The 18,232-nt window shown below is 26.6% G+C and overlaps 2 protein-coding genes across 17 annotated transcripts in view; both read right to left on the bottom strand.

Annotated features, from left to right (window-relative positions):
• LOC149886775 (uncharacterized) overlaps positions 1-8,706 on the bottom strand; it is a 32,130-nt gene extending 23,424 nt beyond the window's left edge. For 7 of the 16 annotated variants that reach the window (XR_016453555.1, XR_016453554.1, XR_016453556.1 and 4 more), the window contains exons 1-6: positions 8,628-8,697; positions 6,681-6,732; positions 6,459-6,569; positions 2,749-3,039; positions 2,380-2,658; positions 1,223-1,510 (exon numbers count right to left, since the gene is read on the bottom strand). Coding sequence is in view for 7 of the 16 variants with exons in the window: in XM_090091213.1 (XP_089947339.1) it covers positions 1,223-1,510; positions 2,380-2,658; positions 2,749-3,039; positions 6,459-6,569; positions 6,681-6,732; positions 8,628-8,636 (1,030 nt within the window). In the remaining 9 variants the exon portion in view is untranslated. Of the gene's footprint in view, positions 1-270; positions 349-572; positions 684-1,222; positions 1,511-2,379; positions 2,659-2,748; positions 3,040-6,458; positions 6,570-6,680; positions 6,733-7,258; positions 7,351-8,627 lie in introns of those variants that run through there. The other 9 variants (XR_016453559.1, XR_016453560.1, XR_016453558.1 and 6 more) reach the window with 6 other exon arrangements.
• The window catches only part of LOC145190138 (uncharacterized), a 168,018-nt gene that overhangs the window by 65,556 nt on the left and 84,230 nt on the right, over positions 1-18,232 (bottom strand). The gene's annotated exons all lie outside the window — the stretch shown is intronic.

Genomic DNA, 18,232 nt, shown 5'->3' with positions numbered 1-18,232 from the left:
ATGAGAATTGTATTGAAACTTTGGACGAAAATAAAACAGTATTTAAGGCCACTATTCTTTTTTTTGGATTTAAGAAGATCTCAATAAGTTCATTGAAATTTTAATGTTTTTTAAAGCCGCTACTTGCAACAATGGATAATGACTATTTTGAAAAAGTTTACCTTCAACCTATATTTCATAATTTAAAAGAAAAGTATAAAAAGGGTGCAAAAAAATTCAACATATTAAAATATTAAGCTGACAGGCGGTAAAAACATTTAGACAACTCACTATTGCTTTGAAAAGCTTGTGAACCCACCTTTATAATTTACAATTCCTTCAGTTAAATTAGCTAAAGATGGCTCAAAGCTAAAGAAACAATATTAAGCGGTGATTTCTAACAGAATTAAGTAGAAAAACAAAAGCATAAGATTCAAAGTGCCAATTAGGATCATAGAGAATTCACAGCTCTTACTGCAATAAGCTACTTTATATCCTATAATTACTTTTTCCACAAATATCTATTAATTATAATAATATTGCTATGGCAAACACATTTATTATATGTAAAATAATATTTTATTCCAAATTACTTAAGATAGATCTGATTAATCTTGCTTTGAAGATACAATAAATCAAAAAAGCCCATGAGTTCTTGTAACTTTAGAAAAAACTTGGTGAAAAACACAAACAGGGGCGTCATCCTAAGAAAAGAGTCCAAAAACAGAAATTTGTTTACAAATGAAATTAATTGGAATATCTCTAAAGAATACTTTAAAAAATTTATTAAAAAGGTAAATTATTTTCAAATTAGCTGTAAAGTCAATGATAAAAGTGTTCATCACTAAAAATCAATTCATGATGACAAATATAAAGACACTAATTCCTGTATTAAAAACAAAACAAATGAAATCCTGAACATTTAATTTAAAAATAAAACAGAATGAGAAAAAGCTCATTTAAAGATCAAGTAATACTAATATTGAACTACTAGATTAGAAATTCAATTCAAAATTTAATAATATACTATTAACTTTTGAAGGAAATTAAAAGGAATTCAAAAAAAAGTAGCAAAATAAAAAAATGCAAATGATCAAACATAATTATATATCCATTTTTTGCTGCTAAAAAATTATCGAGTGCATAATTTTTTTAGCAGAAAAAAAAGGTGAGAGATTAATTGTTCCATTACACTTTTATCTAGTCTAACTAAAAATAAAACATAAAACTACATTTGACATACTTCCTTCTAATGTTTTATTAGATCCAAATGACCTCACACCACAACCAGCCTTTGTGCAAGCTGCAATAGAGCAATTGTAAGTTGTGCTAGCTTTCAGATTGTTCACTGTTACTTGAAATGTACTGTTGGGAACGTTGTTCCAAATACTTACTTCATAGTCTTGGCAAGAGTAATTATACATTTGTATGATCCCTTTTCTTTTCAAATAGTCAACATTAGCCCAAGACAACAAAAGTGTTGAAAAATTGACCTGTGCAACTGTAAAATTAAGAGGTGGACCAGTTGGAACTAAAAATAGATTTCATAAAAACAGACCTAAGACTCCCATACAAATATTCAGTTCAAGAATACTGTTTCTTACTCATACTCATATTCAAACTAGGTTCAATTTTAAAAAATTGTGTTTTAATTTTACAAAATACTTATGCATAATTATAAAAATTTATGCAAAACTTTATTGCATATCAACTTTACTCAAACATAATTCTCAAGTAACTGATACTCAAAAACAGTCTTGATTTAAAGAAGTAGTTGTCAATAAATCTACAAGAATGCAAATTAAAAGCCTTAACAAAAATTTTATTTTAAAATCATATAGAAAAGTTTAAATCTATATTTCAGCAGATGCATCACCAAAATCCATTTCAAATACAAGTTATTCACAATATACTTTCACTTTCCTAAGAATAACTATATTTTATATCTTCTAAAATAACCTTTAATGAAAACATGTAGCTGTATCAATATTATTTTTATAAATTTTAAATATCTTTGTCAAGCCGAGACTAATGTAATAACCATTTGCTTCACCATTAAAAATGAAATAGCAACTCAAGTTACATCATCATTATTCAACCATTATGCACTACATTTGTGGGCAAACAACGTAAACAAGCTTCACAGTCGCAGTTTACATCTTCAATTTACTATCCTTTATTTAAATTGAATCTGTTGTTTCAAAAATAAGAGAGATTAAATTTACAACATTTGGAATATCAATATCTTATTATTATATAGTGATTGTCAATATTCAATTTTTGATTTGAAGTTTATTTACTCAAATTCAAATACAACATTTCTTAATTGTTTTTTAATCAATTTTTATATTCTACAAAATAAAAACTAAGTAAAGCAGCAAAAAAAAATCCAAATCTTACAATCCTCATCTGTTTGATGGTCAGACACAATTCCAAACACAATCATACCAAATTCATTCTGCACACCAGCAGAAAACTTGTAGAAAGTGTAGCTATCTAAATTGGTAATTACAATTGAACTCCCAGTGACATTGAATATTATGGATTGATTATTTGGAGTTGTGTATTTAACAATGAAAGGATTTTGACTATCAGAAATATCCCATATTGGTGGGAAGTCATCAACAGTAACATTGACTGAATATCTATTGATGTCATCAATCTTTTTAATACGAAGATCTTAAAAAAGTTTACTTTACTTTAAACATATTATTACAGAAATAGTTAGGGAAAAAACAAACAATAATTAGGAAAAAAACAAACTATTACCACTTGCAATAAATTTATAACTTGTTTGTATGTCATACTCATTTGTGTCTTGCTTTTCTTCTAATCTAGTGATTAAGTTAGGACCATAAAATCTAAGAAACCGTGTGCTTAAAGAACCTGTTGATTTTATTTTAATAAACCCTGGAAAGTTACTTTCTTGTAAAATGAACTCAGCATCAGGAGGCCAAATATATATTATATCATGAAGTCTGAGAATAAAACTTTGGTGACGAAGGTACTTTTTTTCATTTGTCAATTTAAAAGAAATGTATTGTGGATTTCCAAACAAGCCTAAAAAAATCATTAAAAATCATTAAGTGTTTTATATTAAAACTAAAACTTTATCATATTAAGATAAAATTTATGTTAAAACTACATTATACTAAACCTGAAAAAAAAAAAACTTTTTTAAAGAACCAAATAAGGAGAAACATAAGCACTAAAGAATTTAAGTCTAATTATTCTTTTTATTAGTAAAAAGATAGATAGGAATGGTATACATCAAAGTTAGCCAATGAGCCTAATCCTACCTTGCCTCTAGCTTATCCTCTGCTTAGAAATAACTGTCTCTCAGGCATTTAATAACCTCACACTTAACCCTTACCATTTCAAACTTCATCACATGCTAATCTTATGTTTAGGAAGGGTTAGAAATCTTGTGTGTGTGAAATGTTCACATGAAGTAAAGAATGGCAAAAATGTCTCTTAGATAAACTAATAACTTTTTAACTATATGCCCGATTGTTTCTAAATGAATGAGACACTCTAATAAGCTTAGCATGGGTTGGTTTAATTTAAAAGTAAGCCTATATCAATGTAAAAAAAATATTTCTTATATATGTAGTTAACTTAATTCATTAAGATTTTCATAAATTAGAAATTTTTTTTAAAACTTTTTATTCATTTTGCTGTTTGTTTTTTTTATACATTTCAAAAGTTTTAAATGCAAACATAAGTTAACTTCTAATATCCTTTATTTACACAAAAGCAGGAGAAAATACCCTAGTTAACAGATGTGCCAAAATTTGCTCTAATAAATGTAAAATAGTGGTGTAATAAATATCTTTTAGATACATGCTAAAACAAAAAATGAAAGTTATATATACAGTTTAGGATAGAGCTTATTTTAAAACATTTTAAATTTGACCTTCTTACCCTCTAGTATTGTATTATTGCACCTATTTATCAAATAATAATATTGAAATTACAAGAGCACAGTTGAAAAATATTTAGAGGTAGCTAAATGATGGTAAGCCTCCTGTATTCTGGTCATTAGACTCAGATGGGTTCCTAGTTGTATTCTTTCAGTGTAAAATTAATTTTACAAGCCATGTGGTTAATAGTTGGGAGGGGAGGGGAATTCTTTAATTATTTTTTAGTCTTTAGATCATAACCTTCAATAATAGCTGGAATTGTTCATTTAAACAAAAAACAAAAAAAAACTATATATCACAATATCATATTACTTTTTCATCAGCTCAGTGTTCTTCATTTTTTAATAGAATTAACTAACTTTTGTCCTTGATGTATGTGAATTTGCTTACTTAATCACAGGTTAAAGCTGACAGCAATTTACTTGTAGAAGAACTAGTATTTTTGTTTTTATTGATAATTAATGATTAAAATATTATAAATAAAAAAGCTTGGTTATCTTTTCATTGACACTACACTTCAACAAACCTAATATTTAAAAATATTTAAAAATTTATACAATGTTGTATTATGTTACATGTTTATCATAAAGTTTCATATATGTTTATTGAAGGGTGTAAACTGGCTGGTTTAGCCAAGATATTTTAAAAATTGTTCCCATAGCATGGCAGCTCAGAAGGCTTGCCTGATTAAGCCATTGCTCTAATTTATTAATGCAATTAATAATAAATTAGAGCAATGCCTCAATGAAACCTAAACAAGTTAACTTACAATGCTTCAAGTTTAAAGTCTGGTGACATCAAAGTAAAAACTCATGATTATAAATGCAAAACAATTGATAAAAATGTCTTTTGTATTATTATCATTTTTTTTTTAATTAATTTCTGATCAAAAATGTAATCTATAACAAAATCAACAAGATCTAAGAGCCATTCATCATCTTGGGGACTCTGTAACTGTATTAACAGGCAGCAAGCCTCATCATCTCAAACTGAAGTTAGCCTTAAGAATATCATTTACATTTATCATTATTGAAAAATCAAAGTTTTGGCTAGAATCTCAATGAGAAAAAAATGTTAAATCAAACTAGAGAAGATATTTTAGAAAAAGTTCCTTCTCAACAAGAGTGAAACGTGAGCTACACCAACTTCACTTGCAAGAAATGGAACTTTTGTTTCCAAACTGGATGATTTTTTTGATGATGCTTATATATACTGTGAACTTATATTTATATTGTTACTTATATTTTAAACGCATTTTCAAAGACTTCAAAAGAAACCACGCTAAAAGTAATTTCTTCTAAGGAATGAAGAAAGTAATTATGTTTGAGCATGGTTTTTGCATGCATTTACAAAAGCATTCTTAACTTTACCAAAAATGACTGCATTTGCAATTACTTTAAAAAAACCTGTGCTTAAACTTAACAATTGCTTTCTTCAATAGCATGCTTTTATTTTATTCTTACTTTCCTTAAAGTGAAGAAATGTTTGTTTGCATGTTAAAAAACTTCTAAAAGTTTTTAAAATAATTTTCACGTTTTACTAAAAAATACATAATCTATTAGAATGTATAAAGTTAATATGTTTATTATAATTTTAATTTTTTATTGTGCGATTAACAACACCAATAATATGATATTTTTATTAACTTATTATTAAATATTTAATGTAGTATTATTTTTAAAGTTTTTAAAAAAATGCCAGAACAACTAAGCATCTTTTCGATGTTAAAGAAAGATGGTACAGAAGAGCATAGCATTAAACGCGAAGGAGAAGAAGAGAGAGAAACTAAGCATGCGAAAAAAAAATGCAATGACTTGCATTGTGCTCTGTGTATCTCTTAAATTAGACGCTCGTCAATAATTTAAGATACAAACATCAACGTCCATTACATAAAAACGATTTGTTGTGCCCTGAAACGTATACAAAAAAAGCCTCAAACTAAAGTCTTCAAATTTCAAAAATGTTAACAAATTCAATAAGTTATTTAAAACAACATTTAAAAAAAGGTAGCAAAGTTTAGTTTGATACTCTCAGTTCAACTTAGAAAACAGCTAATAGAATTAAAAGATAAGTCTGAAATAAATAAAGAAATATAATGTCCCTAAGATGAGCCATAGCATCTTTTTCAAACCTTTTAATACAAGGCTAAAAGAAGATTGCTTGTAGTCTATTAAATTATGCTTTGTTTTATCCATTACATTGAAACACTCAATGTGAAGTTCAAGTTCAGTTGTTTTAAAGATTTTAAATATTTTTCCTTCCCTTTTGCTTTGATAAACCATAGACATTAATGATTTACATTTAAAAAAAAAAAGTTTAAAGTTTATGTGAATTATCATAATAACATAATAATATAAAGATAATTTAACAAAATACTATTAAAAATATTTTTCACTAGGACTCAATCAATGTTCTAAAACAAAAAACAAGAAAAAATAATTTAAAAATTGGTTCATTATTATTAATGATGAATTATAACTTTTAAATTCACCACTGCTTTTTAGTTTATAAATAAGAGAAAAAAACTATTTGTGAAATAAATAATTATGAATTTACCTTTAACAATTGAAAACTTTAACCCATTTTTATAAAAGGAGAAAATATCATTATCTTTAACATTGAAATACCAGTCTGGAAAGTCGTAAGGCTCAATGAAGTAGAGTATTTCTTTGAAAAAAATAAACATGTTTTATATCTTAGTTTTATTGGTCATTGATACTTCGCTAATCAATTAAAACAAATATATAACATATGTATTTAATATTAAATGATTTATACCTCCATATACATAACCAGACCAACAAATCAGAATATAAATAGACTTTGTAACCTAAAATTAAAATTGTAAATATTTGCTCAATAACAAACTTAGACTTCATAAACTGATTCATAAATGAGCAATTAACCAGTCTTTTTACAAATACTTAAATAACTGATAAGATAGTTATACAATTAGCATTTATACAATTAAAAAAGTTTTTAAAAATGATTATTGAGCATGATTATTGAGCTTTGAATGCTGTAAATTGTAATAAACAATTACTGATATTTGGAAGAACATTTGTTTAAAAGTTTGACAGATCCTATGATCAGTATATAACATTTAAAGTAAAGTAAAAAATATTCTATTTTAAAATTTTTAACAAAAGTATTAAACTTGACAGCTTTGTGTTTAAAGGTGTCTGTGAGTTCATCATATTACCATGACAGTTAAATGAAGAAATCTTTGATATTGAGGTATTAGAAAAATCTCTTATTTGACTTACTTCATGAACACAATTTTATCATACAAAAATGTTTCTTAAATAGTTGTTAAAATAGATACTTTTTAAGAAAATAGGTATAAATGTCCTAACCAATCTTTTGTAATCTACATTTTACTTTCCTCACATGTGCTTCAGCGGGATTTTTTTTTTAACTTTTCAAAGTCATGTAACAACAGCCATCAGATTCGGTCAGTAATTTTCATATGCTATTTACACACTAAATGGTTTTGCGAAAAAGAAAACATTTGAGAAGATTCTTGTTAGCTCATTTCAACCATCAGCCAATATCATTTAGATCTAAAACATTTCGCACAGTAGGGAGCTTCAGTAACTGGTTATTTGAGCAAATCCTCTTGGATTCTTGGTTATTGATCTTGCTTTTCTCTCCTGTTTTGCAATATCTTTTTGCTGCAAGACTCGTTTTTTGTAAAATTATTTTAAATTCTTTAAAATAACAATTAAAGTATAAAATGTTATTCCAATTTAAAAATTTTTAAAGTTAGTCTTTTTAAGTTCAAAGTTTGTTTTTTATTTCTTTCATTTACGCCGCCTCAACCAAAACATTAATAGGTTAATTTAAGGTGTTACCAATGTAGTAAAACCAATGCGGTGAAACCAATGCGGTCACTCCTGAATTTTTTCTGACCTAGGCCTAAGTTTTTGATCGAGAGAAAACCTCTAGGGTGGTGATAGTGATTAACCTAGTTGACTTCAAGTATGTAAACTTTGAAATGGAATAATTTCATCCGTGGTAAAAATTCGCCTGTAAAAATTCAATACTTGATTAAATATTGTTCAAATAATGGTACATGATATTGGTTAAAACCAAGCATTTTTTTCTGAATTTCATAAATAGAAAGACAAATTTAGTAATGAGAATACTATACTTTTACATTAACAGCACTATTACATTGTCTTTACATATTTTTTTCATGTCATATTATATTTAAGTATGTTTGCTGATGTAATCATCAAAGCAATTCCTCAAGCATTCTCCATATTGAGAATAATCAACAGAGCATTCGAAGCATTTACAGTGCAGACTAATGTCATGATGAAGGGCTTCTGTTGCTTGTTCACTATAAATTTCACGTGAACAGTTTTTTCTTTGAATAAATTGAGTCACATGATGAGAGATGACGTAAGCTTTTGGTGTGATTGTAATACCTTCCAAATCAAGATATAAATCTTTAAACTTTGATACCTTGTCTTCATATAGAGGTTCCAGACATGTTCTAAAACAAGCTTTGACCACTAGGTCAAACTTTCTGAGCGTGTCAATAAACCTAATGTTTTGAATATATAAATTAATAAAAAGATAATCTTCGGAGCTCATAAGCCTGTTAGTTTAGCAGTATTTTGTCTTTGTTTATCATAATCTAAGAGAACTAGAAACATTCCTAATCTAAGCAACAGAATTAACATGCATTATATGTATCCTCAGCGCAAAAGAAGTTACCTGCTTCATTACTTCTTTGATGTTCTGCAATAAAGTCTGGCGAGAAAAACACTATTCGACTAGATTTAAGCGGTTTCTTTTTTAATTTCCATTTTAAAACATTTTTCAATAATGACTTAATTATTTATGTGCATTTTTAAATGCTTTAAAAATCGGTATTATAAAATAGAATAGAGGACGTAAAGATAACTGTAGAAAAAAAACTTCTCTTCTTTGTGTTACGATTTTATTTTAACTTAAAATGAAAGCAAAGAGTGCATTTTTGAAAAGTAAGAAACTGCGTAAACTTACTAAAGTAGGGATAAGAAAGTTTTATTGACGGTAGATATTGTACTCTGCTTTTCTTTAAGTCTGTAAGTTCAATATTACCTCAATATAAACCAAGAGTATGAAATGGAATTCAAATAAATCAATATTCAGAAACCTGCTTAGTTTTGTATAATTAATAAAATACCGAAACGAGTAAAATGAGTTTTACTAATTAAACGCTTCGGGTGGATTTCTACAAACTGACCTCAAAGTCTCAAAAAATTTAATGGTTAAAATTATAAAATTTCAGTATTTTCTTTAAATATCAATATACAGTTACGGAAAAAAGTATCCGGACAAACTATTTTTAGGTATAATTCTATATTAAATGAAGGAAACCTCATACTGTTATATATATTTTTGTAGCTCTCTACAAGCTCTATCTAAATGTACCATCAAACATTTACTACACTAAGTAGACGTCTCTTTTGGTAAGAAAAACTAAAATGACTGTGGAAAAAAGTATCCGGACAGTTACTTTCTGCTAATTTTTGGTCAAGATTTTCAATAAAGTTAATAGCATAATATCTTATAAGTATCCTAGTAGCTTAGGATAATATAAGTAAAAATGATAAAAACCATAATTTCTATTTCTATAACATTAAGAACCCATTGACAACCGTTACCATGGTGAAAAGTAAAGAATTGACAGAAGTTGCTAGGAAAGAGATTGAAGTGCTCTCAAAAGAAGGCAAAACGGTTCGAGATATAGCTCAACAGCTTTGTATGCCTAAATCAACGGTTCAAGATACTCTGGGGAGAATTAAAAAGCATGGAGTACTCAAAAGTTTGCCAAGATCTGGACAAAAACGAAAAACAACTTCAAAGATTGATCGAAAAATCCTCACTTTGGTTGAGAATTCCGTGAGACCAAATGCAACAGATATTGCAAATCAGCTCAGAGAACTTGAGTTAGTCAATATAAGTCCTCGAACTGTTAGAAATAGGCTGCATGAGTATGATTTACATGGTAGAGCACTTGCCAAAAAACCGTTACTTACTAAACGACATATTGCAAAGAGGTTTGCGTTTGCAAAGAAGTATCAAAACTGGATCGTTGATGATTGGAAGAAGGTATTATGGTCAGACGAAACAAAAATATGCCTTAATTGTTCAGATGGTAGACGTTGGACATGGAGAAGACCAGGTGAGTTAATGCAACAAAAGCATGTTAAACAGACAATAAAGCATGATAAGTATGTCATGGCCTGGGGATGCTTCAGTTGGAATGGTGTGGGGCGTATTCATGTTATAGAGGATACATTGACTTCCCCTAAGTATGTTAGAATACTTTCAAACCATATGATACCATCTGCTCGAGAGTTATTCGATGGAGAATTCTTATTCCAGCAAGATGGTGACTCAAAACATACGGCAAAAAATACCAAAGCCTTGCTCCAAAGCAAAAATATCGAGGTGTTAGATTGGCCAGCACAAAGTCCAGACCTGAATCCAATAGAAAACCTATGGAAAGTAGTCAAGGAAGAAATTTGTAAGCTCATATTGACGAAAAAAGACGATATTGATGAAGCACTCAGAAAATGCTGGAATTCTATAGATATAACGAGGTGTAAGAGTCTGGTTGAGTCAATGCCTAAGAGAATTGACGAAGTATTAACTAATAAAGGAGGATGGACTAAATATTAAAGAAATAAATTACAAAAAAAAAAAAATTTTTTTGTCCGGATACTTTTTTCCACAGTCATTTTAGTTTTTCTTACCAAAAGAGACATCTACCTAGTATAGTAAATGTTTGATGGTACACTTAGATAGAGCTTGTCGAGAGCTACAAAAATATATATAACAGTATGAGGTTTCCTTCATTTAACATAGAATTATACCTAAAAATAGTTTGTCCGGATACCTTTTTCCGTAACTGTGAGAAAAATAGTAAATATTGCTAAAAGAAAAGAAAAAAAAAAAAAAAAAAGAAAAAGAAAAATGAAGAAACCCAGATAAAGAAACGCTAAAATTTACCGGTGGCTGAAATATTTTTGTATATAACTTCAAATATAGTCTATAAGCCAATTACCAAAGGCTAATTGACAAAATGGATATGAGGAACTAACTAGTCTTGACCTTTAAATGATGTAAAGGAAGAGCTCCATGGTTACTGTTGTGCTTTTAGTTATCTAATTATATAACTACTTATCATTTATGATGTAAGTTTGTTAAGTATGTTTTATATATTCCATTTCAAGTTTTTGTAGAAACATATCTTTATAAAAATGAAGTTCCAATTTATTTAAATAATAGGCAAATCTTTGAAGTGTAAAAGTCCTTTAAAAGTCCATTTCATAAAAAATTTATTTCAATGAATAGAGGAGCAAAAAAAGAATGTTCTTCTACACTTCAACATACTTCCAGCCTTTACGTACTCATGGTTGTAATAAAATGAGATTTAACCTCATCAACTTTAAAAATAAAAAAATACTCTGTTGGTTTGAGTGCACTGGTTATTAGAATATAAGTCCCAATATCTGGTTAAATTGCCAATTAGAGGAAATATAGATCGAAATTAAACAGAAGACTGTCAAAAGTATGCAAAAAAAAGAAACTTGTTTTCTTTACTTATTTTTAGTAAAAGCATTATTTGGCAATTAACTTTGTAATTTCATAAATTAGCTTATATATGTGTGTTTATTAAAACAAGAATTTTCAAAATTAGAAAATAAAACGGTTTATCACATCATTCAAAAGTTGGTCGAAGCTGAAATGTTTTGCTTTCTTTTTTCGTGTCTTCTAACACTAGAGCGGCACAGCACAAATGATTCAATTGGTACATTCGGATGGCCAAAATCAATTAACTGTTTGATGATCATTTCCAAGGAAGGATTGACAGATTGGCTAGACTTACTCAGCTTCTTCAATCACAAGAAACTTTATTTTCTTCGTTATTTCTATGGTTGATTTGATATTTTAATTGATTGGTATAGATAATGCATAAAACAAAAGTATAACTACTAGCAAACTTTTACTAACAAACCTTCTTATTTTTCATTTTAGACTTTAGTGCTTTTGGGATTAATGTTTCTATTGCAAGTCAATAATTTATCATCATTTTATTTACCTTCATTTGTTACAACAATAAATACATGAAAAAGTTTTTTTTTATTGAATCAATTTTAATAACTTAATTACTTTTATTTTACTCGAAGTTTCATCCAACGTTCTCTTCCGCGGAAGAAGTAAAAAATGTTTGGACATTTTTCCCAGTGATAAGTGCACTCATGGCCATCAATCTCACTAAACTATTTTTTAAGCCACGATATCAAAGTTAGATCAACTGTTGCTGTTCAATTTTTTTCAAATTCTTTTTATCGTAGTTTTTGTTAATGTATATAAATAGTCTTTAATAACAAAAGCAGCTTAAATTAAAAAAAAAAAAAAAAAAGAAAAAAATTTTTGTTCTAAGTTATGAACTCTAATAAGGTATCTTTCAAAAAAGAGAACTTTGAATGCGTATGCATAGATATAAGAGATCTCGAAAATTGAGATCTTTTATTATCTATACGTATCTTTTATATCTATACGTATTTATCTATTTGAGAAGAATTATTCTAGTTTTAAAACAGTTATTGCACAATCATCATCATTTAAAATATATGTTGTTTGTTAAACAACAATTGTAAGTTGTTTGTTTAGTTAGAAAAATAAAAAAAAGTATTAGAACGCGAGTTATAAGTATGATTTTAACTACGTTAAATAAATGTAGCCTACACCAAGGAAGTTAACATTCTTATACTTATACTAAGTAACATATTTAAACATAAGTATGTAAAACCGAAAGATGATTAAAATTGAAAGATGAGTATTCAAAAGTAATACCCAGCAGACAAATGATGTCTTTTAGACCATCAAAGGCTTCTCTAATTTGTATCTATTGTAGATGCGTGTATTTTATACGTATATTAGACAACGAAAAAATATATTATTTCAGAAGCATTTTAGATGTATAAACTAGATTAATACATAGATATCATTTTTTTTTTGTTTAACTATAGATGTATTTAAATGGTCTTTTATAGATCAGTTATAACTGAAATTTTAAATCATAAAAAAAATTGATTTTACAAAACCACCCTCGTCAATGACCGCTATTAAAGAAACGTGCATCTAGAATGGCGGAAACTCGTTTCTAATAAGGAATAAAAATTTATTCGTAGTTAAAATTATACAAACCAATGAACGACGAAAGTCATAATCATAATAGTTTTTAGTAAGCTTTAATGACTTTTTACTAAAATGATCATGATTATTTTTCAAATAACTGTTATTATGATATATTCTTCTTCTTCTCCTCCTTCTTCAAATTCTTCATCTTCTACTTCTTCATTTTCTTCATCTTTTTCTTCTTCATTTTCTTCTTCTTCTTCTTCATTTTCTTCATCTTCTTTTTTTTCATTTTCTTCATCTTCTTCTTCATTTTCTTCATCTTCTTCTTCTTCAAATTCTTCATCTCCTTCTTCTTCAAATTCTTCATCTTCTTCTTCTTCATTTTCTTCATCTTCTTCTTCTTCATTTTCTTCATCTTCTTCTTCTTCATTTTCTTCATCTTTTTCTTCTTCATTTTCTTCATCTTCTTTTTCTTCATTTTCTTCATCTTCTTCTTCTTCATTTTTTTTATCTTCTTCATTTTCTTCATCTTCTTCTTCTTCATTTTTTTTATCTTCTTCATTTTCTTCATCTTCTTCTTCTTCATTTATTATTATTAGTATTATTATTAGTATTATTATTAGTATTATTATTAGTATTATTATTAGTATTATTATTAGTATTACTATTAGTATTATTATTAGTATTATTATTAGTATTATTATTAGTATTATTATTAGTATTATTATTAGTATTATTATTAGTATTATTATTAGTATTATTATAAGTATTATTATTAGTATTATTATTAGTATTATTATTAGTATTATTATCAGTATTATTATTAGTATTATTATTAGTATTATTATTAGTATTATTATTAGTATTATTATTAGTATTATTATTAGTATTATTATTAGTATTATTATTAGTATTATTATTAGTATTATTATTAGTATTATTATTAGTATTATTATTAGTATTATTATTAGTATTATTATTAGTATTATTATTAGTATTATTATTAGTATTATTATTAGTATTATTATTAGTATTATTATTAGTATTATTATTAGTATTATTATTAGTATTATTATTAGTATTATTATTAGTATTATTATTAGTATTATTATTAGTATTATTATTAGTATTATTATTAGTATTATTATTAGTATTATTATTAGTATTATTATTAGTATTATTATTAGTATTATTATTAGTATTATTATTAGTATTATTATTAGTATTATTATTAGTATTATTATTAGTATTATTATTAGTATTATTATTAGTATTATTATTAGTATTATTATTAGTATTATTATTAGTATTATTATTAGTATTATTATTAGTATTATTATTAGTATTATTATTAGTATTATTATTAGTATTATTATTAGTATTATTATTAGTATTATTATTAGTATTATTATTAGTATTATTATTAGTATTATTATTAGTATTATTATTAGTATTATTATTAGTATTATTATTAGTATTATTATTAGTATTATTATTAGTATTATTATTAGTATTATTATTAGTATTATTATTAGTATTATTATTAGTATTATTATTAGTATTATTATTAGTATTGTTATTAGTATTATTATTAGTATTATTATTAGTATTATTGTTAGTATTATTATTAGTATTATTATTAGTATTGTTATTAGTATTATTATTAGTATTATTATTAGAATTATTATTAGTATTATTATTAGAATTATTGTTAGTATTATTATTAGTATTATTATTAGTATTGTTATTAGTATTTTAATTAGTATTATTATTAGTATTATTATTAGCATTATTAGAGAGTTAACAAAAAGGAAATATATTAAGAGGATAATAAATAGGAAAATAATGCTTAATTAGAATACTTTTTACCATAATATATTTTCATATTTCTTATCTTTGATGTTTAATTAAAATTTACAACAAGCCTAGTGAACCTTTATATATAATATATATATATATATATATATATATATATATATATATATATATATATATATATATATATATATATATATATATATATCATGTAAACATATTTTTTTAATAATTGTACATGGCTTTTACAGCGTATTCTATTTATTCTCATACTGTTACATTTTAATATATTTTAGATACCGAAGACGTGGAATAGCGAGTTGGAGGACTCAATACAGAACATTTTTTATTATAAACTTTTATTTTTTTCAAAATTGCTAAATAGTTCTCAACAACTTGAACCTAATTGTTTCTTTACTGTGTAATTTTTAAAGGTCTGCGTCTCGAAATGATTTTATCGAAACTGTTTCGATTATCTCGATTCAACCGAGTATTTAATCGAATCGAAAGATTCGATTTATGACGAGTTATGTTCTCAGTATCAAAAAGCAGTTTCGAGACATGCTGAGTTATATTCTCGAAACCAATCGATTACTCGATTGATTTCGATACGTTTCGAGACAAATCGAGAGATAACGATAATATAACTATTTTTTTAAAAAAACATACAAAACTTGAAAAAAAAATTTTTTGATGTTAATTTTTACTTGCACATCTCAACTTTTACTTGCGCATTAATTTGCAAACTTGTTTTGATTTTGGAAATAAAAAAAAAAGTCAACTAAGGTCACATGTGAGAAGTTTCAATCAAATTTAAAAAAAAAATTTTTATCTTAAAAGGTAAGAAATTGAGTTTTATTACTTTATATTCATATATTTGGTACTGCAAATGGTTATATACGAATATTTTTGTATTTTTATATTTTAGGAAAGTAATATTATGTGTTAGAGTACATACTATTGAATCTTGATAGCTAATGTTGATAAGAGCAAACTATAGTAAAAAATAATAAAAATGTTGTGACATATTTTTCCATTTTTGACATATCCCATGGGAGAGAAATGAACTTTTCTTTGAACTTGCATTTGTGTGTAGTGGGGAAAACAACGATTTATGAGTTTCATGTGTTTGTTTTATGAATTGTACTGAAGTTTTCAAAAAAATTTGTTGCTTGTTTGTCGGAAAAAGATTAATTTAATGGGAATTATTTGGTAGACTTAAGTATATGAATTGATTGGGGGGTAAATGTGCAGTAAGTTGCAACTTGCAAGGGTTTCAGTTTTTTAAAAAATTTTGTTGTGTTAAGATCTTTGAAAAAAGTGTTTCTTTTTAACAATTTAAAAATTAAAAGATTAAAATGTCAAACAGTCGTTTTAGTGATATTAAATAATAACTCCACAAAATAGGGGACAATGGCGTGGAGAGGTTGTATCAATTTTGTCAGAATATCGATTGCATTTGTTGACACTTTATCCTAGTGAAGCTGTGTTAATAGAACTTATTATCAGTAACCTAACAGATTATTTGTGGAATGATAATGAGTTTCTTCAATTAACATTGTGGATGGACCGTTTAAAAATAATCCCCAATGAATTTCAGGACATGTTTGTAGAAGCCAATGACAGATTGCATCTTAAAAGTGAATAAAATGTTTAGGATAATACAATGAAAAGAAAGTTAAAATTATAAAATAATGTTTTAGGGATTGTATTTGACATTTATAAAATTGGAATTGCAAAAATTACTTTACGAATATTTTTGTATTTCCTACAATATTTGTACTTTAATACAAATCTTTTAAAAGATTTCAATTTTTTGGGAAAGGGTTGGTAACTTGGTACTCTTTGACTTTTTAAATTTTAATATATGTGAACGTCTAAGCTCTGAGAAAAAAATTAATTTTTTACTTATTTTAAAGTTTTTTTTAAAATAATTCAGTTTGAAATTGTCAACAAAGCTTCTATCAAGATGGTTCGACCAAAAGGGCCCATTTGGAAGTACTTCAACCAGGATACAAATGATGTTGATGGAAAAAGGATTGTTTATGCAAAGTGTAAACATTGTACTGTTAAAATTCAGACAAAACAAGGCAGTACATCTGGAATGCGGCAGCACATGTGTAGACATCATCCAGCCCTATTTCGTGAGCTTTAAAAAACCAAGTTTCAGGACAAAGTAACCAGTGATGCGGCCTATGAAGAACTGGAGCAAGTCTACAGTCAAGATGACCATTATGAAGCTCAAAAAGAGGCCTCAGGTGCTAGAGATCCGGAAGTCTTGAACAGAAGTGTAAGAAAAAGAAAGCTCACATCTCCCTGCAAGGCAGAGCAAGAGAGATCCATGGATAAGTATAAGAAGTGGAAGCCACAGGATCCAGAGCAGTTGAGACAAGACCTGGAAATTACCAAAAGGATTGCCCGGACCAATCTTCCTTTTTCTTTTGTGGAAACAAATGGCTTTAGGGAATACGCTGCTTTTACCACTCCAAAGTACACCATCAAATCAGCCACAACTTATTCACGATCTAAGTAAGTTATAAAATTGTGGTATTTGAAGTAAAAGATATATTGCTTTTTAGTAGTTTTTACTTGGATTAAGCAAATACTGCAAATAATTTTTTTATATTATCTCCTTACTCGATTAAATCGAGATTTTTTTATGTATAAAGAGAAATTTCAAGACTTACTACTTTATTATTCCTTTAAAATATAATTTTCTATCACCTACCCGCTCAAATTTTTTTTGGTAATTGGTTACTTGAATCAAGAAAATACCTCAGACATTTTCTTTTATATTTTCTTCATAACTAATTAAATCAAGATTTTGCAATATATAATGAGAAATTTCAATACTTTCTACTTTACTATTTCTTAATAATATCATTTTCTACCACCTACCCGCTCAAATTTTTTTTTGGTTATGTTTTCTTGTTTATTTAAAAATGCTTTTAATTTTTTAGATTGCCTCTGCTGTACAAAAACGTGAAAAGAGAGGTTAACCTGGTCTTGGGTGATGAACTTGTTCATGCACCACAGTTTGGATTGTCTACTGATCTCTGGCAAAGTAGAAACAATGATCCTTATATGGCTGTGACTGTCCACTACATCAACTTGGAGTTTCAGCTGAAGATGTTTGTCATTGGAGCATTTCCATTTTCAGAGCGCCATACTGGAGAAACCATTGCCAACAAGCTTGACTCGTAAGTTAACAATATAAAAAAGATTTTTTTAAATTGGTACAGTAAAGTATACAAACTTTTTAAATATTTTTAAATTTTTTTAGATTTTTAGATATAAGACTGAACTTTAAGATGAGTGAAAAAGTACAGAGACAACTTGAAGCTAAAAAACAAGCTAATCTCTAT

This window comes from Hydra viridissima, unplaced genomic scaffold (assembly GCF_058129835.1).
Source record: "Hydra viridissima isolate aposymbiotic clone 2 unplaced genomic scaffold, HvirCarnegie_v1 scaffold_6, whole genome shotgun sequence".
NCBI classification, from domain to species: Eukaryota; Metazoa; Cnidaria; class Hydrozoa; order Anthoathecata; family Hydridae; genus Hydra; species Hydra viridissima.
The sequence above is the reverse complement of the archived record's forward strand: the minus strand, read 5'-3'. Positions and strand labels throughout refer to the sequence as shown.